The sequence below is a fragment of the Ambystoma mexicanum genome, chromosome 14 (genome assembly GCF_040938575.1).
Source record: "Ambystoma mexicanum isolate Mex_15411 chromosome 14, UKY_AmexF1_1, whole genome shotgun sequence".
Classification (NCBI taxonomy): Eukaryota; Metazoa; Chordata; class Amphibia; order Caudata; family Ambystomatidae; genus Ambystoma; species Ambystoma mexicanum.
The window spans coordinates 669,075,627-669,101,466 of record NC_090940.1 but is presented as its reverse complement, the minus strand read 5'-3'; the positions used below and the strand labels follow the sequence as shown (position 1 = coordinate 669,101,466).

Genomic DNA, 25,840 nt, shown 5'->3' with positions numbered 1-25,840 from the left:
ACACCGGCAAATCACCAAGATCACTATTCTCCAATCCTCCAGAGCCATTACAGAGGACACACACACCGGCAAATCACCAAGATCACTATTCTCCAATCCTCCAGAGACATTACAGAGGACAAACACCGGCAAATCACCAAGATCACTATTCTCCAATCCTCCAGAGCCATTACAGAGGACACACACACCGGCAAATCACCAAGATCACTATTCTCCAATCCTCCAGAGACATTACAGAGGACACACACACCGGCAAATCACCAAGATCACTATTCTCCAATCCTCCAGAGCCATTACAGAGGACACACACACCGGCAAATCACCAAGATCACTATTCTCCAATCCTCCAGAGACATTACAGAGGACACACACACACCGGCAAATCACCAAGATCACTATTCTCCAATCCTCCAGAGCCATTAGAGAGGACACACACCGGCAAATCACCAAGATCACTATTCTCCAATCCTCCAGAGACATTACAGAGGACACACACACCGGCAAATCACCAAGATCACTATTCTCCAATCCTCCAGAGCCATTACAGAGGACACACACCGGCGAATCACGAAGATCACTATTCTCCAATCCTCCAGAGACATTACAGAGGACACACACACCGGCAAATCACCAAGATCACTATTCTCCAATCCTCCAGAGACATTACAGAGGACACACACACCGGCAAATCACCAAGATCACTATTCTCCAATCCTCCAGAGCCATTACAGAGGAGACACCGGCAAATCACCAAGATCACTATTCTCCAATCCACCAGAGACATTACAGAGGACACACACACCGGCAAATCACCAAGATCACTATTCTCCAATCCTCCAGAGCCATTACAGAGGACACACACCGGCAAATCACCAAGATCACTATTCTCCAATCCTCCAGAGACATTACAGAGGACACACACACCGGCAAATCACCAAGATCACTATTCTCCAATCCTCCAGAGCCATTACAGAGGAGACACCGGCAAATCACCAAGATCACTATTCTCCAATCCTCCAGAGACATTACAGAGGACACACACACCGGCAAATCACCAAGATCACTATTCTCCAATCCTCCAGAGACATTACAGAGGACACACACACCGGCAAATCACCAAGATCACTATTCTCCAATCCTCCAGAGACATTACAAAATGTAGAGCATCGGCTGCATTTCAGGAGACTGCACTCAGTTCTTTAGGGGGCCCGCCCCGATTTCACAAGGGCCTTCCATATTGTGGTACATATGCCGGTCGGGGGGGGGGGTTGGGGGTTGGCTGCTCATGGCCATAGAGACTTAAGATAGAATGACCGCTTATTTCGAGAACAGATTGCTGCATTGGCTCATTAAGATTGCAAAATATCTCAATTGCAAATGTTTGACGCAGCATTAAGCTGAACAATTATAATAACTCCTACAAAGATTAGCATTTTTAAAACATGTTCTTCAACACGCCCACTGCTCTGAACAACTCCACATTTTACGGGAACCAACAGGCAAGATTTTGTTTTAATCAACAAAATGTTCAGTATTAACGAGGGTGTGCTTTCCCCTTAAGCCTCATAACTATTGCAACCTCAAAGCAAGGTTGCTTGGCAGGGGAGGGAAGGGTGGAATCGTAACAGGAGGGTCTTGGGTGTCTGCCTGGACTCAGGGTCACCAAACGACCTTTGGCCTTCAGCAGATTGAAATAAAAGCTGCTGCCTGTCGCAATCAGGTGCATTACTCAAGTCTCCCACCTGGCAGAGAAGTCGTGCTCGATGTTTCAAGGCAGATAACATAACAGATCTAGTGATCAAAGTCTAACCATTATGACTTCCTTGGTAAGTTTTCTGCACATCAGCAAGAAACATAGCCCGATTCCCGACCCACCACACCTAGAGCCATACAAGTAGAGCCTTCGTTCAACAGCCTTTTTAAAAGGTGCTAAATTGGTAAGCTACAAGACACCACGGAAGTAGCAGTACTGTCTTGGGTTGAGTTTCCCAGCTCAAATAGTTGAGCTTGTTACAGACTCTAGCAGTTCAAAAGGGCTACTCCCCTTTGTGCGACCTGTAAGCTTAATCCAAAATTCCCTTTCCTCCAGAGTGTCGGGATGGTACTGGAGGCTATTGCCTAAGCAGCATATACTGTGTAGCAATTTGTTGGTTATATGGTACACTGTCGAAGCACTTTCTTCACAAACCACGCTCCTCCCCTAACACTAGCTTTTGTCTTTCCATCCCTGCCCATTTTACACCACCACCCCAAATACCCTAATTTGTCATTTATTCATTTGGTCCCATTTAGAAATAGGGATTTTTGCTCCTCTAATTGTTTCGTACATTTTTTGTATTTATTACTGTAGCGCTGAAAGTCCATAGGCTTCATAGCACTAAACAGACAAAAACAAACAGTCGTATCCATACGTGGTCCAAAGGTTAGAGGCTAGGAAAGAAACTGTCAGCATAGTCTCAATTGCCACTACGTGAAAGATTCAGAGAACAGAACACTTTTCAAACTTATCTGCGAGAGTTAGGTACCTCGCCAGACAGGCATTTATGACTGATAGTTAATGTCTTTAAGAGCTTGCGCAATCAGCAACCAGCAAAGTGATTCTAACGTAGGGGATATGCAAGTATTTATCAATGTTGGTCACGGTCTGTGTCTTGGCTACAGAGTCTTGCGCCACCTGAAGCCAGGCGTTTTCATAAGCTGGTGCACTTCTATAATCCACTTTGCTCCCTAGGTAGGATCGCCCCGCTAATGGTGGCAGCGTTGGTGTCCGAGAGAACAGGCTTATTCTGACGGAGCAAATGGAAATACGAGCATTCACGCTCATGCCAGAATTAAGGAGAATGCCCAACGACTTGGCCTTTTGAGTACTGGAATCAGGCGGGGGACGATTACAAGAAATGGTAGGCATTTCCCAATTTCTTGCTCATATTCGGAGTGGCTAGCACCTCAGTTTCCTGCTTGTTCAGGTAAAGCTAATGGTCTGTCATCCATCACCGAAGCTGAGGGGTCAGTAATCAGGGGCGTCAGCAGGAAGTCATGGAGTAGCTTGATATACACATTAAATAGCAGAGGGGATTAGCATGGCCCCTGTGGAACTCCTTGCACTCTTAGATGACCCACTACAACAGAGGCAGATCTGCCTCGCAAAAAGGAGTCAACCCAATGACGCGACAGCTGGCTCAGATGACACTAAGTGAGGATGTTATGATGGAGGACAAAGGCGGCCGAGAGATCCACAAACTGCCATTCCTGCTTCAAGTATGTCCAGTATACTTGACTGAATATTTAAGAGGTTCTGTGCTAGGCATGGGGCAAAAGCCAGATTGCTAGGTCCCCAATGAACTGTGTGGCAACACAATGCTGTAACGCCAAAACTGACATTAGTCATGGGGCGGTAATTTACTGGGCCGTCTGGATCAAGCGACGCCCTTTCAATAATGGGTGCAACACAGGTTTCCTTCAGTGAATTTGGTACGAGACTGGTGTCAAAGGTTTCATTTATGATTGCAGCAATGGCCTGTATGCGACACGGGTACGATTCTTTGATAACTCTAAATAGCACTTGCACAGTTGGTCGCTCAGTGGTAGAAAGCAGTTTAAAGGAGAATTGCGGCATCGTTTCCAGTTTGATTCTCAGGGAGTTGGCAGACAGTTTTAGCTCGTCCCTAATCTTATGAATTTTGAACACAGAGTTATTACCATTTGCTGACTGAGCATACCCGAGAGGGAGCCAGGCGTAGGGGGGCTTACAGCAACATAAGCCCTGCTCTTCCTGGAGCTTTATTTGAACAGACGCAACAATTAAAATTAAATACATTTCATATAGCAATTGGCCTTACCAGCACTGAATGCATTCCCATGTAAATGCGACTGGAACACACCAGAGTGCACCACACGACGGCAAGCAACAGCCCAAGCATGAACGGAAACTGTGGGAACAAGAGAAATGTTCAGCACAAACGTGGTTACACATCGACATCAAGCATCAGAGAGAGTGCTCAAGGGGGTGGGGGCCACAGGATTCACTCATTCTGCCCCTCCTTAGGAATTGTGACTTCATAACTCCATTCACTAGATTGCATAGTGCACCTGCGTCCCAGATGCGTTTGAGAATGAAAATGCACCCTTATTACATCTTAAGTGTACATTCATCATGGAATGAAACACTAGCTTGTGTCCATTTTTTTTGTTTTAAACACCAGACCTTCTGCTTTCCCACATTACGTTAAAACATATTAATGGCATAGCAAAACACCCCCGAGAGCATGCCAGCAAGACTTGCATAACCCAGGTCTGAGGAGTTTCAGGTCTATGGCGGACACAGCACACAAAATAGGTCCTGTAGACCACTGAGAAACCGCCCTGGGCATAACGAATCAACTGGTCATTGCGTGCCCTTGAACTTAAGACCCTGCGAAAAAATGATTTTATATTAGGAATAAGAGGTTACCCGTTACGCTAATTGTTTAACATTAAGTCTTTAGTATCTGTCCATTACAATTCCTATAGTACCTCAAAATCCTGTCTCAAGGTGGCCGCGTCCTTCTGGCGAGAAGGAAAATTCCGGTGCACAGTAGGAATTCCTGTCCCAGTTAAATTTTGAACTATGCAAGAAAGGCAGAATGTGTGCGACAAATCACTTCACAGGTTATACATTGGCGCTCTTGGGTCTATAAAACGCATTGATTTACTTGCACCAAACACGAGTTGCTCACCTGGACCATAATGTACCGATCCACTGCTCCACCAGTCGTTTTACATTCCTTGCAGTTATGTCATAATAATCACCCAATGTAGTACTTAAAAGATACAGGCACAACTTCCCAGCGGTTTTTCCTTTCCCCAACACAAAGATTTCTCTTTGCAGCACCTTTCCCTCCATTTCAAATGGAGCCGCAAACCTTTTGCTTTTATTTTTTTAAGCTGATCTACTCTTTTTGCCTTCAGCGTCATTACACTGGCTTTTGCTCATCTGTTATGTGTAAACTGACATGTCCTTCAGGCTGTCGATTATGGGTAATAGTTTCCCTTATTCTAGTTACTTAGTTGTAACTTTTTATCATTGTAAAATGCAGTACAATGGGGTAGGCTTTTTGTTTTGCCCTCGTCCAACACTCAGAGGGTTTTTGGTTACTACTGTATATGTGCCTAAGTTACAAGCTGGTGGCAGCACTAACTTTTTGCTATTTATTGGGGGTATTTTACTTAAGCCTTTCTGTGTTTATCGCGTTTGGCTACCAACTGTGGCTAGTGTCGAAGCATGGCCATGACACATGGTTTTTCGTTTGTCCCATGGCCATCTTATCACTAACCCTTCTTCCCGACCTGTGGGGTCAGGAAAATCCATATATGGACTTCCAGTGCCCAGGAAAGCAGAGACTTTTTTCGCAGGGGCTATGCGTATTGCCGGGAAGTAGGGGTCCCGATCCAAAAACGGGGTTCCGTGTGTCTGAACAGTATGCAAGAGCTGTACCACCAGTGGTCCAGATTGGACCACTGATGGGGTCTGTGTGTCGGCCAGATCTTTGATGTTAGTGGGAGTTGTCTCTTAGCTGCCTTTTGGATAAGACTCTGCACCCATTCCAGAGAAAAGAACCCAAAGGAGCCAACTATCCTACCCAGCTCCAAAGCGTGCAAGGAGACCGTGGACCTGTTAAAAGCCTGGCGGACAACTTCTGCTGCTGCCTTGGAAGAGCGCTGTCTTGTTGAAGATCTCCAGCAATCCTGCAAAAGAGCTGCGACCCTTGGAGTGGAGGGAACATCCATTCTCGACGTCAGCTCTGAGTCATGCGAAGAAGAAACTTCGGAAGTGCCCCTGGACCACCCAGTGGCTGACCAGCTCAGGGTTGGTCTCTGCAGACCTCGCTGTTCCATGTTGAGGCCTGGAACTTGGGGGGTGGATGGGTTGAATCGCCAGCTTATGCTACAAGACTGACCTCTGCCAAATTGTGTGGATCCAGCATCAAGGGGACCACAGATAGGAGTTGAAGTCTGACCAGGGGCAAGTGTGTCCCCCTGCGTTGCTGTACATCTGTGGCCGTAGTCCGATTCCTGCATCTAGTCCTGTGGAGAGAAGGACCCTGTATCAAGTTAGTCTACATTTTCCAACCTGAAGCTCTTGCACCAGTATTTGATGCCGATCCGAGAAGTGCTCGAACCTGCGAGCACTGGGCATCAAGGGCTGAAACAGACGGGGGGGGGGGGGTACCAACCTCTGGACCGCTTCAGAGGACCTGCCAAGTCCTACGAATAAGCGGAGTACAGGAACGATACGTAGCAGAACCCCTATATCCCCCGTATAAAAAGTTTAGAAACAATTACAACAATTCGGCTTAGCCCCCGCTTGCTTGCACACACACTTTTGTTAGTTAGAATAACTTGTCCTTTACCACTTGGAACCCTTTATTGGACACTAGAAGCCCCACACCAATTTTTCCCTGTCTCACTAATCCGTATGGAACTTTTGGGCACGAGGACCGATGCATCTTAGGGATGGACTTTTAAAGTTAGTGTTGTAACGGTGTACCTGTAGTGCTGCATACTAATACTTACCTTCCTTTAACAGTTTAATGTATTTTGTCCAGTCCAGTGACCTGGAGATCCATAACGCAACTTTTATTGAGTTGTGTGTGATACTACATGCTAGTAGTCTTTTTTATAGTGTTAAATGGCCATAAATAAATATTTGATAACTGATTGTCTGTGTTCCCTGACACTTCACTGGGTGTGCTCATTGGGGACCCCTTACACCACCTCTTGAGACTTAGACCAGACCACTCGTCCAACTACCTTGAACTGGATTGGCTACAGCTCCCAGAGATGTCCCCATCACTAAACTAGGTTAGTCTTCTATACAGCTGTCCATCAGTCCTAAAAGCAAGTATTACTACAAATTCCCAAACAATGATGCCAGGTCGGGGCCTATGTAACTTCTCCAAGCCTTTGAATACAAAGGACAGATTCTCACCACCTCTAACACCTTCAACAAGAACTGCCAAACAGCACTATACAAGAACGCCTCCCAGTGGCGTCGCACCAAACACACCCCCCCCCCCGTCACCCCCACTCCCTTGTGCAAATCACTGGGCTCTACGACCAGAATGCAGCAGACACAATAAATGTGTGTACTGCTCAAAGCTTTTATAAACTGAGCTGGGTGACCCGGCTCCCCCTTGTATAGAACTTATGCCTTTCCAAAGTATTGCTTGCATGTGCCGTCTGTCACTTTAAATCTATTGGGTCAACAAAAGCCCTTGTTGTGACCCTCCAAAAAAATACATACAAATGACAAACGCACACGAACAGTAAATCCAAGATAAAATGTTTCACCGTCAGGGTATCCCACTTACATTCTATGTAAAGAGCTATGCACACTCCCCAGGTTGGAAATAAAGCATGCTGAAACACTCGGCACATTGTGTGCTGAAAGCACTGCAGGGTTTATTGCTGCTCCAGTAAGGCGGCCAGGGAAAAACAAAGCACACCCAAGGTTTGCGGCTTAAAGCCACCAACTTACACCACTTAAAATGCATTCCAGAACTATGACCGTAGAATCGAAATTCAGGCCCAGAGCTGAGAAGGCCAGGGCGTGGGAGAAGACAAGCGGGTTTGGCAATCATCTATCTTATATAAGCAGCCTGCGGTAAGACACAGTAATGTTGTCTTGCAACTTCTATGAGGAGTTGCAAATGACTGGGAGCTGCTGTTTGTAACCTAGAGCAGCCTGCAGGATCACATTCTGGTCCTGCACTAGAGGCTGGTCTACAGTATTAAGCGCATTATAAACTGGACATCATCAGCTACCGCGAGCCAGGCAATCCAGTGCCATACATTCATACCCGAGCTAGGTAATACAGTGCCATACCCATGCGATGTTTGAGCTTCTTGTAAAACGGCGCACTAGAACATCAGAAGGTGACATAACTCATAATGGCTCATACCTAAATGGACAGAAGCCTGCCCCCTGAAATTACTATGCACTAGCCCTTAGTTCCCCTGAGGGAACTCGGGGTTGTCTCAGTGATCCCTGATAGCAGGGAGCTCAAATCTTTACTTAGTTACTGGTTGTTTGGAAGCAGTGCTGCAGGTTGATGTCGAGGGGATGGAACCGAGACCACCACCATGATCCAGAGTTCCATAGTTTAGGCCAAGAAAGTAAGATTATTCTTAGGGTGGCCATGGGATATAAAAAAGTTCCTTGAGGTTCTGAGGACGGGTCCTTTTCAGGCATCCCGAGTACAGTTCTTCACTGGTTGTTTCTGCAGTTCCTCTGAAACACAGGTGTCATGAAGACAATTTGCCAACATGTATATTGCCTTTAATGACGAGCATCTGCCCACCCTTCCCTCAACTTCCCAAAAACTGCCAAGTATCAGGACGGTCAGTCGTGCATTTACCAAAATTGCATCAAGTTACACAACAACACGTTGAGCTAGCTTGAGAGCGCTATGGCTTCAAGATGTGTGCGTTATCAAACGTTGTGCATAAAGTAAAAATAAATAATATTTGAAGGAATGACAAGGGCTAGTAAATCTCTAAAGCTGCGTGTGTGGAGTTCTAGCGCGGGTTCCTCTTTCCGAGCCACTGGAGGCATCCTGGAAGATGAAAGTGTGCAGAAGCAGGGCTTGGTGCACTTCACTACCCATGCCCTCTTAATGGTTTGGGCATCTAATTTCTCAGATGAAGACCAAGTCTAACGTGGATTGGACACCGCACTGCAAGACCGGCGTGAAGAAGGGTGTGCACCAAGATCACAAGGACATGGTCTGCGGAGGGGATACCATTGAGCCAGGAACAGATCTGGTCTGGTCTGGATGCACGGAAAGGAGCTTTTACCTGTTCACACTGACGTGGGGATCCACATCTCTGCCAAACTCTGGCATAACAAGGGCAGACTGGACAGCAGCACGGACCCAACAGGACCGGAAACTATGAAGGAGCAGATCTCAGAGCAGCAAGGCAGGATCCTCAAAGAGGAGAGATCTTTCCAAATGAGCAATGTGTGTGTATTGGAGAGGCCAGCCTAGTGGACGATCGCGGGCGTCTCGCCCTTCATCTTGCCAAACTATCTGGGCAGGGAGTGGTGAACACAGACGTTACGGCCAATGATCCTCTGGACACCGTAGGGTATAACATCAGCAGCCCCAACCTTTCTCTCCTCTCCCAGCAGTCATGCATCAAACATCAACATTCCCCTGGAGACCAGTGATATAATGGAACACTGGGCACCATGGTGCCACCCAGCCTAGAGGCACGCCTTCTGCAACTATATACATGTGAAGACCTTAACACTGTACACATGAATACAACAGACTTACGAGGTCCGGGTTTTCTATGCATCACAGATAGGCAATAAACGAGGGTGGCTCCTAAACACTATTTGTGCCATAACACATGCAAGAAAAATGTGATAGACTACACACACACACACACACACACACAGCAGCACACAGAGGGAGGGGGGCTACACACTTTACTGTGTATACCCATTGGTGTAAAGCACAGCAATAGTAAAAACCTAACAAGGGAGAGGGAAGATAAAGTTACCAACTTTTTCTAGTATTCTTAGGCAGTCCAGGCAACATGCACGTACCTGGGAATGGGGCACAAACTCTTCAAGGCCCGTCCATGTGACTGACTTACAGCCAAGAAACAGGTAAGTGAGTTGTAAATGCAAACAGCACCAGTGATAAAAATGGCACAATGGGGTTTAGTGACACTCCCGATTGCTACACGCTAGGCTTTATCGATGGAAAAATCATAAGTCAAAATCCCTCTCTGCAAGACCTTTCAAGGTCAGTGCTTAGTGAGAGGACGTTGCGCTTGTTGGATTGTTAACCAGAAGATACATGTAATTTGTTAGGAAATGTTTTATTAGAATGTTGCACATGTTTTCTCTAACAGGGGAAATGTGTGCATCTTATGTCATTATGACATCACTATGTTCTTTCTTGGAGTGTTATCGTTTCATGTTGAGTTCTGCATCAGTTGGGGGTTTGCCTTGGAAGGCAGCGCCTGCTGTCACGTTTCCTGATACTAAATAAATGCTGAAAGCGGTCTTCGCTCCTGAGTCTTATTCTTAACATTGGCGACGAGGATTCAAGAAGCCACAGATCTATGGCCTCTTGCTGCTGTTCACTGCCTGGCCCTGCGGTGCTCCCGGATCACTATGCCGGGTCCCTCCTCCCTCCTGTGAATGTGACAGCAGGCAGAAGTACAGGAGGTGAGGGAGGCAGCGATTCAACCATTGATCGTTCCCAACACGTTCAGGCAAGTCGGGGAAGGATTTGGACTGGGGAGCCGGAGCGCGCAACAGTGCCAACTTGGTTTTCTTTTGACGGGAAGCGGAGCAGGCAGTGCGCAAGCGAGGCCTCGTGGGGTCTTGTCTCAGCCCCGCGCATGCGCACTACTGACTGACGCACACGACTTGGAGGTGTGTCTGCCTTCCGTGAGCCCCGGTCCTCCCTGTTGTGACGTCAGTTGCTTGGCAACCAGTTCCCCACGCCGGAAGAATACAGAAGGGGTATTTTACATACAGCTCCATTTCTTTGCTACGAACAAACGATGCCACACGGCACATCTTTATTTTGTTGCTCGCTCGGCGCCATGTATATTTGAAAGACGTTTGTGACATTTGCTTGACTCCCGTTTACAGGTTTTGAAAGGAATACACGGAGTGTGTGCACAGTGGACTATAAAAAAAAATAAACTAAAAAAAAAAAAATGTCTTTTCTTGCATATGGGTCTGTGCACAATGGGCTATTGATTTCTTTTAGCCTTTTCTTTGGACAAACCTTCAGTAAGCACCTCCCACTGAGGCGTCCTGTACATCACTCTTGCCATGGCTGCCTCCATTCCTCCACCTATTTCCTTTCTCAATGAACCAGGTCGCCCCACGATCATGTGGGACAAGTGTAACGATGTCTGAGAATTACCTGGTGGCCATGGGGGGTGACAAGATGTAGTTCTGCACGCAAGAAAGCTCTTTTACTTCACAATTTGGGTGTAGAAGGGCACAGAATCTTTGATGGCTTGGCACGAAACCAAGAGCCGGAAGCTGGCGATGCTGATGAATATGCCTTAGCTCTCAAGCAATTACAAGATAATTTTGAGCCACAGAAAAATGTTAGTTTTGAAAGGCACAAATTCTTTCAACGAGTCCAAGAAGTCGGAATCAGTGGAGTCCTATGTTGCCTGCTTGAGATCCTCGAGTTATTCCTGTGAATTTGAGCAATTGACTGACTCACTGATCAGAGATCAGTTGGTTTGATACACTAACGTCAGAATTCAGGAGAAGCTCCTCACCAAGGATATGTTGTTGGATGAAGCTGTCGAGTTAGCCAGAAGCATTGAACGTACATCCCTGTACGTCAAGGAACTCAGGATTGATAAACAAGCCTCCTCAGCCATGTCAGTGTGTGCCATTGACCAGAGAAAGAACAGGTGTTCCGACTGGTAGGAAAGGAAACTGGAATGCAAGGAATTCCTGTTCTTGGTGTGGGAATCCCAGACATGGCGCTAATTTTCCCTCTTGTCCTGCCAAGTTCGCAGAATGCTTCAAATGCAAAGGTAGAGGGCACTTTGCGAATGTTTGCAGGGCTGCTTCCATTAACCTTGTGGAGCCTGATATAGAGAGCAGAACCAGCAGTGAAGAGAGTGTTCGGTGGAATTACAATATACAGGAGGTTTCGAGCACACAAGAACCTGGTCCCAGACATATTTGAAATTTCGGCCATATCTGGGGAGACGAAAGGGCCGGCAGATATTTTCCACATTGATGGGTGCAAACTAGTAATGAAGGTGGACACCTGCTCTCCCTGGACGATAATATCACAAGACACCTTGGTAAACACCTTGAGGAAGTGTGACTCTGATTCGCCCCACTGACATTAAAGGCATGGTCTAGTAAAAAATGTTTTTTAAAAAATAGATAGGCAACATAAAAAAAAAAATACTAGCATTCTCTTTTAAAACTTCCCATGTAAAATTTTGAGCTATTCAAGCTCAAAATTCGCAAAAGCAAGCACATGGGCGCATCCATTTTGTGAAATGGATGCCCTCCTGTGCTGGCTTTTGCTTTTGCGGCACTAATGAAGGAAAAGCCAGCCAGCTGTAGTAAACAAAAGCTGGGTGGCTTTCCCTACATTAGTGCTGTACGCGGAGGACAGGGACCGGAGACCAGAGCAGGAAAGCTGCAGCTGAATCTCGGTAAGTGCTATTTATTTATTTTTTTAAAATAAGCACTAGCTGCGTTTTTTTTTTCTAAGTTTTCCGGGCTGGAGGAGCCCGACCGCAGCTTTAAAAACGTATTTATGTTTGCGGTCGCTTTTGAAGCGACCGCAAACATAAATACAACGTTATTGTGTTGGAAAACGCTGCGGTTTTTCTTTGCAAGTTTCTCAGGCTCCTCCGGCTCGGAGGAGCCTGAGAAACTCGGAAAGAAAAACCACAGCGTTTTCCAACACAACCGCGTTGTTTCTGCCTGAATCTGCTTTCCCATTTGGGGCTCTCGGGCTCCCCACAGGGAGCCCGAGTGCCCCAAATGGGAAAGCAGATTTAGGCAGACAACGCAGCATTTAGCATTTCCCATTTGGGGCTTTCAGGGCCCCCCGTGGGGAGCCCGAGAGCCCCAAATGGGAAATCACCTGTAGGCAGAAACACTACGTGGCATGTAAACACAACCGTGTTGTGTTGGAAAACGCTGCGGTTTTTCTTTCGAGTTTCTCAGGCTCCTCCGAGCCGGAGGAGCCTGAGAAACTTGGAAAGAAAAACCGCCGTGTTTTCCAACACAATAACGTTGTATTTATGTTTGCGGTCGCTTTAAAAGCGACCGCAAACATAAATACGTTTTTAAAGCTGCGGTTTTATTTCCAAGTTTTCCAGGCTTCTCCAGCCCGGAAAACGTAGAAAACAAAACCGCAGCTAGTGCTTATTTTATTTTTAAATAAATAGCACTTACCGAGATTCAGCTGCAGCTTTCCTGCTCTGGTCTCCGGTCCCCGTCCTCCGCGTACAGCACTAATGAAGGGAAAGCCACCCAGCGGTAGCTTTTGTTTACTACAGCTGGCTGGCTTTTCCTTCATTAGTGCCGCAAAAGCCAGCACAGGAGGGCATCCATTTAACAAAATGGATGCGCCCATGTGCTTGCTTTTGCAAATTTTGATCTTGAATGGCTCAAAATTTTACATAGGAAGTTTAAAAAAAAGAATGCTAGTATTTATTTTTATGTTGCCCATCTATTTTTTAAATAAACATTTTTACTAGACCATGCCTTTAAAGCTTGTGGCTATGGTGAATCTGCCATAGAGATCCTGGGGGAGTTTCCTGCAAAGGTGCTTTATAAAGAAAGGGAGTGCTTAGCCAACATTCTAGTAGCTAAAAGAGGGACTTCCCTTTTGGGATGGGAAGAGCAGAGGAGCTTGGGTGTAAGAGTTCAAGCAAGTGCACCAAACCCAGTGTCTATTGCAGAGGTTGAGGATGCCTGGACCAAAGAATTTCCTGAAGTGTTCTCTGAAAAGTTAGGAAGACTTAAAGATTTTGAGCATCACATAAGCAAAAGAATGGTGCACGACCTATAGTGCATAAGGTGAGGCAGGTACCACTGAACATGAGGAGCCGCTTTGGGATGAGCTGGATGATCTTATTGGCAAGGGAGTAATCGAGCCAGTGTCAGCCACTGAATGGATATCGCCTATTGTATTGGTGGCTAAGGCCAATGGGAAATTGAGACTGTGTTGACTTGCGCAGTTTGAATCAGAACATAATTGTCGAGAGACATCAACTCCCGAATATTTCAGAGACCCTTTCCACGCTAGGCGAGCCTAAATTGTTTTCTGTCATCGACTTATCAGCGGCCTATCATCAGGTTCATTGTCCAGAGAGTCGCAACATCTCACTGCCTTCATCACCCCTGAAGGCATCTTTAAGTACAGTCGCATGTCATTTGGTCTAGCTTCGGCTGCGTCTGTATTTCAGAGGGTGATGGAGGAGGTGCTTAAAGGTTTGGGAAAGGTCACGGTATTCCAAGATGATATTTTGGTGTTTGCTGATAATGAGACGGAGCATGATGAAATACTAAGGACTGTTCTAATTAGACTTAAGAAAGCTGGATTAACTGTTCAGAGGAATAAGTGTAAAATTGCTGTACAGGAAGTAGAGTACTTGGGCCACAAAATATCAGGTGACAGTATTTCTCCAAAAAGGTCTCTTGTTGAAAGCATTAGTAGTGCTCCCCAGCCACAGGACAAGGAACAATTACGTTCATTTATGGGGCTGGCGGAGTACTACTATAAGTTTGTTAGTGGTTTTGCCACCATGTCATCTCCTCTGAGAGACCTGCTAAAAAAGGGTGTAAAGGATTGAATGGTCAGTAGGGTGCCAGGAGGCTTTTCAGAAAATTAAAGAGTATTATAAAAGCACCCTCTTTAGGGGGTTTTGTTGCAGGAAGGAAAACTGTATTGGCTGTGGATGCGAGTACCCTGGGTCTTGGTGCTGCTCTGTCCCAGTATGATATGGGAAAATTGAACATATCATTTTGTTTGCGTCCAGACCATTGAGAGGGGCGGAGGAAAATGACTCCGTAATAGAAAGAGAGGCATTGGCAGTTTTGTGGCCGGTTGTACATTTCAAATTTTATCTCTGGGGTCAAACTTTTACAGTAAGGACGGATCACAAACCTTTAGTCCAGTTATTGGGCAGTGTGGAATGGACCAAAGGGTCTCCCAGGATCTCACGATGGATGGTTGAACTGCTGGTCTATGATTTTAAAATTGTGTATGTTCTGGGCAAAGACAATGTTGCAGACTGTTTGTCTAGGCTACCTGTGGGTGGCAAAGATACCAAGGAGATTGTTGTGGAGCAAGGTCTGAGCATTTCAGAAATTGAGTACGAGTAATGAGCGGGAGGTTGCTGATGTTGAACTGACACACGTCAAGATGTGGACTGGAACAGGGTGGCCTCATAAGAATCTCGTTGAGAAGAAATTTGACCATGGGATTAAGGATGAATTAAATCTGTCAGAGGATGGTGCCACATTTAGGAAAGGCAGTAGAAATAGTTCCCCCCAGTAAAATTAGGTCCAAATTAGTGGGGATAGCACATCAAGGACACTTGGGCATGGGAGGAAAAAAGTGATATGTTAGACAATCTCTTTGGTGGCCGGGAGTTGACCGTGAAGTAGAGAAGTGTGTGAAGAACTGTAGGGAGTGTGAAAGAAGTGACAAGAGCAAGGTGGTTAGAGAAGCACCCATAAGACCTGTAACTGTTCCTGATGAACCTTGGAAGAAGGTTGCTGTAGATCTAGTGGGCCCGCTACATTTTTTGGGTGATAACTTTAGATTTCTAGTTGATTGATGGAAGGCGATTCGTGAAGCTACCGCCTCTCAAATGATTTCATTTTTTGGAGGAAGTATTTTTCAGAGAGGGTTTCCCGACAGAATTAATTTCGGATAATGGTGTCCATTTCTGCTCTGATCGGATGTTGGCCTTCTTTAAGAAATTTGGTATAAAACATCTTAGGACGGCTCTCTATCAACCCAGGGCTAATGGGTTGGTGGAGAGGGCAAATAGGTTTATAAAGGGGGGTTTACAACTGGCGATGGCAACGGGTTTGAATTGGCAGGAAGTATTGAGGGAGAGGATTTGGAGTTACTGTACGGCTCCACATTCAGTTACCAAGGTTTCTCCTTTTATGTCTCTCAAGGACAGGAAGCCGGGTACTAAGCTCTGCCCAGGTTGGCTAAATTTAGCTAAGAATATGAATGTGGCTAGAGACAAGATCATGACGCTAATTAAAGAAGCTCAAAATGAATATAAGGAGAGGCGTGATGTGGAAAGGAAATCCAAGGAGATAACCTGGAAGGAGGGAGACTTGGTCTATGTCAAGAATCCCAGATTATCTCCCAAATGTGTTGGAAGTAGGTTAATAGGTCCCAAGAAGATTGCTGTGGTGAGAGGGAATGTAACCATCACGGAGGGGGAAGAGTGCTGGTCCATGTCCAGATTGGTGAAGTGTAACAATGATGGTGAAGCAGTGGACCATGAAACAAGTGAGAATAGCTATGACCATGAGTTATTGTGTGAATCAGGCGTGAGAAATGGAGTACCAAGGGGTAACCAAGACAACCACATGGATACAAATTCAGAGAGAGTAAGAAACAAGTCTCTTTGGTTGAAGGATTATTACACCGAGTAATGCTCTCAATATTGTAAGGAAGGAGATGTGTTGGATTGTTAACCAGTAGATACATGTCATTTATTAGGAAATGTTTTGTTAGAATGTTGCACATGTTTTCTCTAGCAGGGGATTGTGTGTGCATCTTATGTCATCATGACATCACTATGTTCTTTCTTGGAGTGTTATTGTTTCATGTTGAGTTCTGCATCAGTTGGGGGTTTGCCTTGGAAGGCAGCGCCTGCTGTCATGTTTCCTGATACTAAATAAATGCTGAAAGCTGTCTTCGCTCCTGAGCCTTATTCTTAACAGCACTCTCAACTCCCATGGGATGAAAGCAGCACGTACACTTGGGCCCTTAAGGGGGTAGTTCGGCATGTCAGATTGTTTATTTGGCTGTGCTTCGGTTCAGATGTCTGCCCTAAACAGGCCCCTCAAAGCATAGAAGCTGCTTGGGCCAATGAGCTTTCTGAGCCACAGGCAGGAGATCTGCCGCCCCACGGGCCAACCGAGGATGGTGCCTGGGGTAACCAAGGTGCGGCTTCAGTAGAGGATCAGCTCCCAGGAGGATTCAAGTCCACCGAAGGCAGCACAACATTGCAGAACAGGAGAACGGTTAGGCCCAACACTCGACTAAGACGACACTAGGTATAAAAAACTATTAATGAGCTTTCACTCCGAGGGCTGTTCAGAAATTAAATCAGCAGCAAAATAGTGTTAGGAACCCATTTCCATGTGAAATTAAACTCCACTCGAGTCACTTTTGAGAACTTCAGCTTAGCATAAGAACTGGTGGGTTCGCCAACTGCAAACTAGATATTGGTCATCTGAGTGTTTTAAGTTGTTGGGAGACTCACTGTCTGCCTTTGAAGCTGAGAAGTCTTTTTTCCCCCCCCATCTTTATTGCAGCTAGATTGGAGGAACCTGCTCTGCTACATATACTTCAGTAGAAGCGGAGTGCGTTTAATGTGTTTGGGGTGAGGATTCCTTGGCAAGGCGAGTTTGCCTCTTAGGAACGACTGTGCCTTTGGCTAGAATTCCTCCCCCTAGCACCGCCCCAACAGTGAACCCTCTGTCTCCGCCATGTGAAGACGATCTAAGCGACTGGAAACTATCGAGTCGGCGAGTCTGTACAACTTTCTAACATTATGCAGTGATTTCTACACATATATAATCCTGTGACTGCTAATCCTCTGCTGCACAGAGTGTATAACCGACAGTTGGTATAACTAATGCTGCTTGGAAAACATAACTTGTATTGCAGTTGTGGGACCTTTAAGAAACTGTATTTGCCCTGGCGCAGAGTGGCTGGACCGCCGCCTCCCTCACTACTCTACTGACCCTCCTCACCCCCCCCTCCCAGATGTCGAGAAGACAGAATAAAGCAGACTCGGGCGCTGGTGTACTGTGTAAAAAGCCTGCATAGAGCCCGGCCCCGGACAAGCAATACCCCTTTTAAAGAAATGGCAGACGTCACTGAACCGACCTCGTCTGCTACAACTTCAACACTGGAAGATAAGCCCACTCCACCCCCAACTATGACAATACCCCTACCTGAATTCACAGCTGGTGACCCTCGGATAAAACCAGAACACTAACATGCTCCCCGAGCCTTACCTGCACTCCCATCAGGCAAGCAGTCTTCCCCTTCAGCTCTGCAACAAGCAGTTACCAACTTAACAGCCCTAGTAGGGTGAGTGTGTGTGGAGGAAAGAGGTCTCTCTCCGATTGACCCTCCCAGGGCATGCTGGGATCCTTGTTATCATCTATCTCCCCCTCTACCTATGGGGACCCACAGATGTCCAACCTCTCACCCTGGCTTTTCAACCAATACCTGGCAACTCTCGCCCACTGCATTGCCATTTTCTGCTCCAATTTCCAGTGCTACGCTGACAACTCCTTTTCAGTCTGCCCTCGGCCAACTCCTCTACCTCTCTCATCTCCAATTGCCTTACTGCCATTCAAGATTGGTGTTCTGCCAATGCTCTTTGTCTGAAATCCAGCAAAACAGATCCTCCTCATCGGCACACCTTCTCCATCCTTTCCCTCACTCTGCCCTGCCTCACTTGGCCCTCCTCCTACCCCACCAGCGAGGCTAAGAACCTCAGGGTCATCATTGATTCCACACTTTCCTTCTCCGCCCACATCTCAGATGTCTCTAAAAATACAAACTTCCTACTGCACCTCCTCAGAGGTACTCTCCCATTCCTCTCCTTCCCCCAAACTCTGGTTCCCTCAAGGTAGACTATTGTAATAACTTCATTCTTAATCTATCTGTCTCTACTCTCCGCCCTCTCCAACTAATCCAGAACAGAACTGCAAAACTTGTCCTTGGCCGCAAGCCCTGGGATCATATCACCCCAGCTCTGAAATCACTCCATTGGCTCCCAGCGGACGCAAGGATTACATTCAAAACCCTCTGAATTGTCCATAAGGCTATCCCTCCGCAAATACCTCTCCCCTCAAGCTCTTTGCACCTCTAACTCACTCAGGGACAGTCAGTTTTCAAAGAAAAAAGCTGGGGTGTAGCTCTCGGTCTTCGGCTGGGGCCTCCCTGCCACTAAAACCAGAGAACCATCTCCGGTTCCGGAAACACCTTAAGACCTTCCTCTTTGCGTCTGCCTTCGCTCCCGCCTCTCCCCTGCTGATCTGTTCACTCCTGGCACTGTGCACCTGGCCACCTTCTGTCCTCTGGGCCCAGGTTCCTGCTCACCCTGCCGCACTGCCTCCGGGCCACCCCTTGCACCGGGGTCTGTAGCTGTACCCATACAACCCCCCCCCCCTTTTTCTTCCTGCATTTATCTGACCTACCCTGTCTGCTGCCTTAAACGCAACTATTGCCACTTGCTGGCTGCAGTAATACTTTTGTTGCTTTTTATTATTAACTCTGTTCTCCTTTTGCTCAGTACTTTCCACTCCTCCCTCCTTCCTTCCTTCCTTGCACTTTTCCCCTCCCCCACGCACTTGTGCATTCTCAATGTCACTGGGCCTAGTAAGATCCTTTTGTTCTCCCCTGTTCCCCTCCCTTGCCTTGTCGCACTCTAAAACACTGTATGAGCGCGATAGAAATAAAATATCAATTTCAAAACCCCAACTCAACGAGCGCGATTCATGTAGAAACCAAATCAGTTGGGAGGAAGAAGATCAGAATAGTCAGCCACCAGCTGACTCCCAAACATTTGGCTCAAGGAATAATAACCCGAAAAAGTCACTCCCCTCATCTACTTAGCGATGCAAAGCCCCTTGAAAATGCATCATTCCCTTCCCCAAATACCACAGCAGAAGTGCTTCGATCAGATGAAAAAACTCAAGCTATTGAAGGATTCAATAGCATTGATGGAGGTGTGGAGTTAGTGGCATTTGAACTACAACCCCCCCCTCCCCCACCCCCAATCATGCCTAGGCCCCGACATCTGGATATGAAGATAAAGTAACAACGTCATTCCAAACTTGCCATAAGCTCCCTGAAAACCCATGAACAAAAACCCCACAACAGAAGAAAGCGTTGCCGAAAAGGGAGACACATCTGGACATGGACATCAGGCGACCAAGGGAACAAAACAGTGGGATTTGGCGACCTATGGAACTGCCTTCTTTTAAAGCCACAGGTCCTAAAAATAGGAGATTTAATAAGCACACAAACTACAGAGCCAAAGATAGCCAGGACATATCCCCTTTCCTGAAATGGAACTGGAGAGGCCCGGAAAACCATCATTCAGAGCAGAAAAAGTGAATTTGCTAAATGTTCTGGAAAAGACCACGTGTACAAGGGAAAAATTAATCAAACCCCACCCAAAACAAGGTTTAGACAAATCACAAGAACAAGACTCCCCAGACGACAGAACGGAAGAAGTCAACCCCTCCACAGTTGACACCCCAGAAGATTTACTGGCCGATTTCAGACATACTCACAAAGACCCGGTGAAACCTGCAGCAGAGCCATGCACTGACCTCACAAAATCCCGAAATTGAGGAGAACCTGAAAGGGGGCGTTGCATGGGAAATTCTCCAGGGTATAGAGCAAGATGCAGCAAAAATGAGTTTGATCATTAAAACCTTGAAGATGGGACCACAGGAAAGTAGACACTGGACAATCGCTGGTAATATTGCTCAGCATGTTGAGCGCTTGCTGCTGCGATCCGAGTCGAATCTGCAGTTCGCAGGTTCGAATCCTGGCATGGCCAACTCACCCTTTCATCCTTCCAAGGTCAATAAATGAGTACCAATTTCAGTTGGGTGATATTGTATGTAAATATGTGCTCTGTAAAGTGCTTTGGATTAAGGAGATATAACGACAAAAAATGTTTACCGAAAAGGAGTGACAGACATTCTGATGACAAGTCTAAAGATAGCGTTGAGAGGATTGAAGAGGCCTATCCCGATCTTGAGGACCAACAGGTCTTCTCGGCATCATCAATGGTCTCTGGCCCTCCATCTTCCCCCTCTAACAACCAGTTATCAGGACACAGTCCTCATCTAACATATTGCCCCCAAAGCCATCAAATAGCCAGGGCTATGGCAAGGAAAGATTTAACAACTGGAACCTCAGACCAAAAAACGAACAAAGTCGCCTAAACAAGACCCTTTGATCAATTGTCAGTGATCACGATAGCCATGGCCCGGTTCATGAAGCTATACAAAGCCATGCAGGATACTCTATGCAACCAAACAACACTACTGGCGATGGTAAACTCCAAAATGATCTTCATCGAAGGGTATATCACTGCTATAACAGGAGAAGATCACACCAGAACCCCCTGAACCCATAGCCAGCGAAAGTAGGACAACCATACCGGAACAAACCAACAACAGCGCTGAAAAGGCAGTTACACTGGAGAAGAAATACCCATCTAAGGACTGTAACCAGAGTAAAAACGCGACGGAGGAAAGCCTTACTGGTGGTTCTGGTCCGGTGGCCACAGTCTTAGTGAACAGAGATAGAAGAACTGTTAAAGACCCAAATACAAACCCAAGACGCAATCTTGATCACCCTGGAGCCAGAAGATACCCCTGAGAAAACCAGAACAGACGAGGGGGGAAAAACGTACCGTTAGTTTGGTAGCAGACAAGATGTGAGACCCCCTCTGCAGGCAAGACCACCAAAACAAACAACGACCAAGAGGGAACAAATGAGAAGTCTTAAAAATAAAATGACAATAAACCGACCAAGAGTATCTACTTGTGGTAGAGGATCAGAATCCCTTTAGATCGATCCATTTATTCAATTGAGAAACACAAAGAGGACATCCCGGAAACAAGATCAGATGGTACCAGTCTAACCCCAGAGCCACCGAAAACTTGCCAAGCTATCTCCGATGAGTGACTTGGACCGTTCCCCCACCTTCCTCACGTTAGCTGAAAAAAATAAGAGAACCTGCAAACAACAAAAATCTCAAGGATTAGGTAGTAGCTCCAAACATGAAAGTGAACCAAGAACACTGACGACAAGAAAACCTACACGAAGCCTCTCAAATCTAAGCAACAAAGCCTACAGAAATTGAACTCACCCAAGTCGCCCGTCAGTGAGACAGAACTATGAGCCCTGATTGAAACAGAAGTTGTGGTGCTGCATACAGTAGATGGAGCAAACACTCAGATCCGCACTCTCAAAGAAAGGCAGGTGAAGAGAATCGGCCACACAAAGAATAAGACGGATGTGCAAAGCTGGAAAGAGTGGTAGATGAAGGGGACAACTTCAATCTAAACAGATAATGCGGTCAGACTGTCATTGCATCCCAAACTTAGACAAATCGCCACAGAAGACCTTGCCATAGTCGAATTCAGACAAGAGGATAGAGCTGACCTGGTACATACTCCCTGTCCCCCCTGCACATCCCCCCGTCCCCAAGGCTCACCTGACAGCGGCCCCAGGAGAGCAGAAGCAGTGAGAGCGGGATGGCGGTGCCAGACATGGCGTGCGTGGAGGGCAGGCTGTACTCGGGGAGTTGTAGTAGACCTCCCGCCTCCCTCACTCTCGCCCTCCCTGACCCCTCCCGCGCCCCCCCGCCCCCCACGCTCACCTGCCAGCAGCCCCAGGAGAGCAGCAGCAGGGAGAGCAGGATGGCGGTGCCGGACATGGCATGCATGGAGGGCAGGCTGTACTCGAGTTGTAGATCTCCAGCCCCCCCCCCTCCTCACCCTCCCTGCCCCCCCGTCCCCCAGGCTCACCTGCCAGCGGCCCCAGGAGAGCAGCAGCAGGGAGAGCGGGATGGCGGTGCCGGACATGGAGTGCGTGGAGGGCAGGCTGTACTCGGAGTAGTAGATCTCCGACCCCCCCACCCCCAAGCTCACCTGCCAGCAGCCCCTGAAGAGCAGCAGCAGGGAGAGCGGGATGGCGGTGCCGGTGTAACGTCATTTTTTGCTATGTGTCAGAAAATCATATCCTGCTGACTGAGCATGCGCACGCATGCTCAGTGATTACTTAACAGATAAGATTTTTTGACACCATGAATGTGGTGTGCCTGTCTTTTAAGGACCCAGGGGTGCAATTCATTTAACTTTATGTGAGCTAGGCTGACTGAAATAAAAACAAAGAAGTCGTTTCACTAGCGACTTAAAAAGGGATGGAAAGAGCACGAACCCAGCGGACGGAAAGAACAGCACCCAGCGGACACTATGCGTTTTTTATTCTATAAACTCCCAGGATTGTAATAATCGCTAAATGCGGTGCCATTGTAACCCTCCTCCCCCACACAAAGTTTTTGTACATTTCCTTTCACAGCACACATTGCCTGGGTCTGCCTCCTGCTGCACTGCCTAATGTGCACGCTGGTGGGAGCGGACTGGGATCTTTAGTTTAGAGAGCTGATCACACCCTTTCTCGAGTATTTGGAGTCAGCCATCTGCATATAGAAAGAGCGACTCGTTCACTGCCTGAAGTCCAAATAGGTGAAGTCATCAAATAATCCACTTCAATATGTTCACAACAATATTGGGTCATGCTTCTTGAGAGAGCCATTGCAGGGGTGTGTGGCAATAGAAAGGGACACAAGAAATAGAGCGCACAGTATTTTCATTTACAACAAAAGATGCATTCATCATGGGACCTTAAAGAAGTGCTCGAGATTTATGCAGCAAAGATGTTCTATGTTTTCTCAAACGTGACATGGACAGTGGCAGAGATTGAGTGACAGTGGGACAAAGGGAGCTGGCAGAGGTGCCATCTTGCAGGGGGTGAAGGGAAGAGGTGGTAGCTGGCAGGGGGTTAGAGGTGGTAGTGGGCAGATGGGTGGAGAGAGGTGGTAGTGGGCAGGTGGTGGGAGGAGAGGTGGTAGTGGGCAGGTGGTGGGAGGAGAGAGGTGGTAGTGGGCAGGGGGGTGGAGGAGAGGTGGCATCTTGCAGGGGGTGGAGAGAGGTGGTAGCTGGCAGGGGGTTTAGAGGTGGTAGTGGGCAGATGCTGGGAGGAGAGAGGTGGTGAAGTGGTAGTGGTAGTTTTAAGCATCTGTGGGCGATGGGCTGAGAAATGGTTAATATGGAATTACAGGTGATGAACTTGTGAACAAACACCGTTGTGAAGTATGGAATGTTAGGATTTGAAAAAATAATGAAAAATTAATCAAACAAAAAAACCAAAGGCTCATGGATTATCACTTGACACCAACCACACTCAGTGGGAGGCTTGGTGGCCCAAAGGGTGAGCGGCCGCTTGGCGATCACAAATTGCAGAAAAGGCCCACTGCACTCACCACACTGAGATGGGTCACGTCTCGGACCTTCAATTCTGGTTTTAGGTAACCGGTCCGGGGTCTGACGTTCACAAAAGCCCCCACACTCAGAGTGATGAAGTAAACGTTCATGACTGCGTTTAGAGGCAGTTGGATGGGGTGGAGGGATCTTATCATTGTGCAACAGGTGTGGGCATGGAGTGGCTGTCATAACACTCTTTATGAATGATGGAACAGTTGAATGACAGCATGTTGAGGAAGTGACAGTAATGTAATAATAGCATTTATAAAGCCCAGCACTACAGCCAGAAGGCATCTAGGTGCTAAGAAACAGCCCGTAGGAGAGTCCACTCCAGAAATCCTAAAAGCAAGAAACTACAAAAGTTAAGTCTCAAGAGCTTTCCAAAATGCTAAATGATCATGAATGCTTCTTAAATGATTTGTGGAGAAAGCACGACCACTGACCGGGATCTTTAGAAGCAAGGGACCAACAGATGTTTTTGAGACTCCGAACGGAGCTGCCTTGAGGGAGTGTATGGAATGAGTCTCATCTGCAGATACTCAGCGCCCAACTGATAGAAGGCCTGATGAGAAATGCAAAGAGTCTTAAACTCGAGGCCACTCTGCACAGGAAGCCAATGCAATTGATGAAGATCTTGGGAGAGGGACATTCCACCAACTCCATGAGCCAGCGGTTCCATGTAGTAATGTCCCTGCAAAAATGTTTCCTGACAAAAAAAGTCGCTGTTTTTTGCAGAGACATTATTACATTGCACATGCGGGGACACTCCTGCAACTTTTATTTAGTTGCGGGCCAACATTCAGTAATCAATACACCCAAGAATTGAAGCTGCAGCAACCTTTGCTGGAGACTTGGAGGGTAAAAATGGCAGCGTCTTCCTCAAAATGTTAATCTTTAAAAACCCAGAGTTGCATACTGATGCAATCTGCAGCTCCCTGGAGCCTGAGGACTGAACTTTAACACCAAGACTTTTGATAGAATTGACAGGGGCAGGACATGGGCCAAAAGAATCTGGCTAAAGTCAGTGGCACCTGTTACCATAATCGCAGTCTTTCCAATGTTCAACTTCAACCATTTATTGGCCATCCAGTCACCCACTGCTGTAAGACAATTCGTCAATCGGGATGGGGATCACTTTCTAGAAAATCAAGCCTTAAGAGTACCTGTGTATCATCGGCCTAGTTATTGAACCATACCTTATTATGCAGTTATCTTAAGTCAGGAATATCTCGGCTATTAATACACCATAATACCAGGCTCGGGATGAAGGCCTGCCTAATAAGGAAAAAAAAAAGACTTGAAAGGGAGGCACCACATGCTGAGATATATACCCAGAATAATCAGAGGAATAGGAACAGTGAAGGAGGAAAGGAGGTGACAAGAAGCACATTTTGTGTGTGTAAAAAATGAAGCAATACAGCATCAAAGCTAAAGAGTGCTGTAGAAAGCCACCTCAGGATCAACAACATCAGATACTGCTCATCCCTTAACAGGTTTCCTCATTACATTTGAGTGTTTAATTCAAAGTTCCCAGCAGACCGTGGTTAAGTATGCATATGTCACTTTATTTGTAACTCTCCGCCCTCGACCCCATCTACCGCCTGTAGATCCTTACTGTGCAGGCAGGCTGAGCTCCTTCTATACTATATGAACAAACTGTGTTGTGCATGTGTAAGCTTAGGTACCACACAGCCACTGAGTACATGGGAGACATTGACCCCGTACTCCCAGATCCACTAGGGCAGGAGTGTCATTTGCACAGCGGGTATACTGCATGTATTTTATGAGGGTGACCAAAAACAGACAAGAAAGGATTCAGTCCAGTGTGCTTTTAAGCCCCAGGCCTTTAAATCACTTGTCGTGAAATGGCTTCTGGGTCCTGTCCTGCTAGGCTGAGACTTGATGAAGTGTTAGCATCTGTCTTGTAAAATTAGCACGTGCTGATCACTTCAAAGTAGAAAGGGCTCCACATGATTGGACCAC

General features: G+C 46.8%; 1 protein-coding gene across 1 annotated transcript in view; it reads right to left on the bottom strand.

The window, feature by feature from the left end:
* Positions 1–25,840, bottom strand: part of SGPP1 (sphingosine-1-phosphate phosphatase 1) — a 99,304-nt gene that overhangs the window by 17,328 nt on the left and 56,136 nt on the right. The window contains exon 2 of the mRNA XM_069638232.1: positions 3,840–3,929. Coding sequence (XP_069494333.1) covers positions 3,840–3,929 — 90 coding nt within the window. The remainder of the gene's footprint in view (positions 1–3,839; positions 3,930–25,840) is intronic.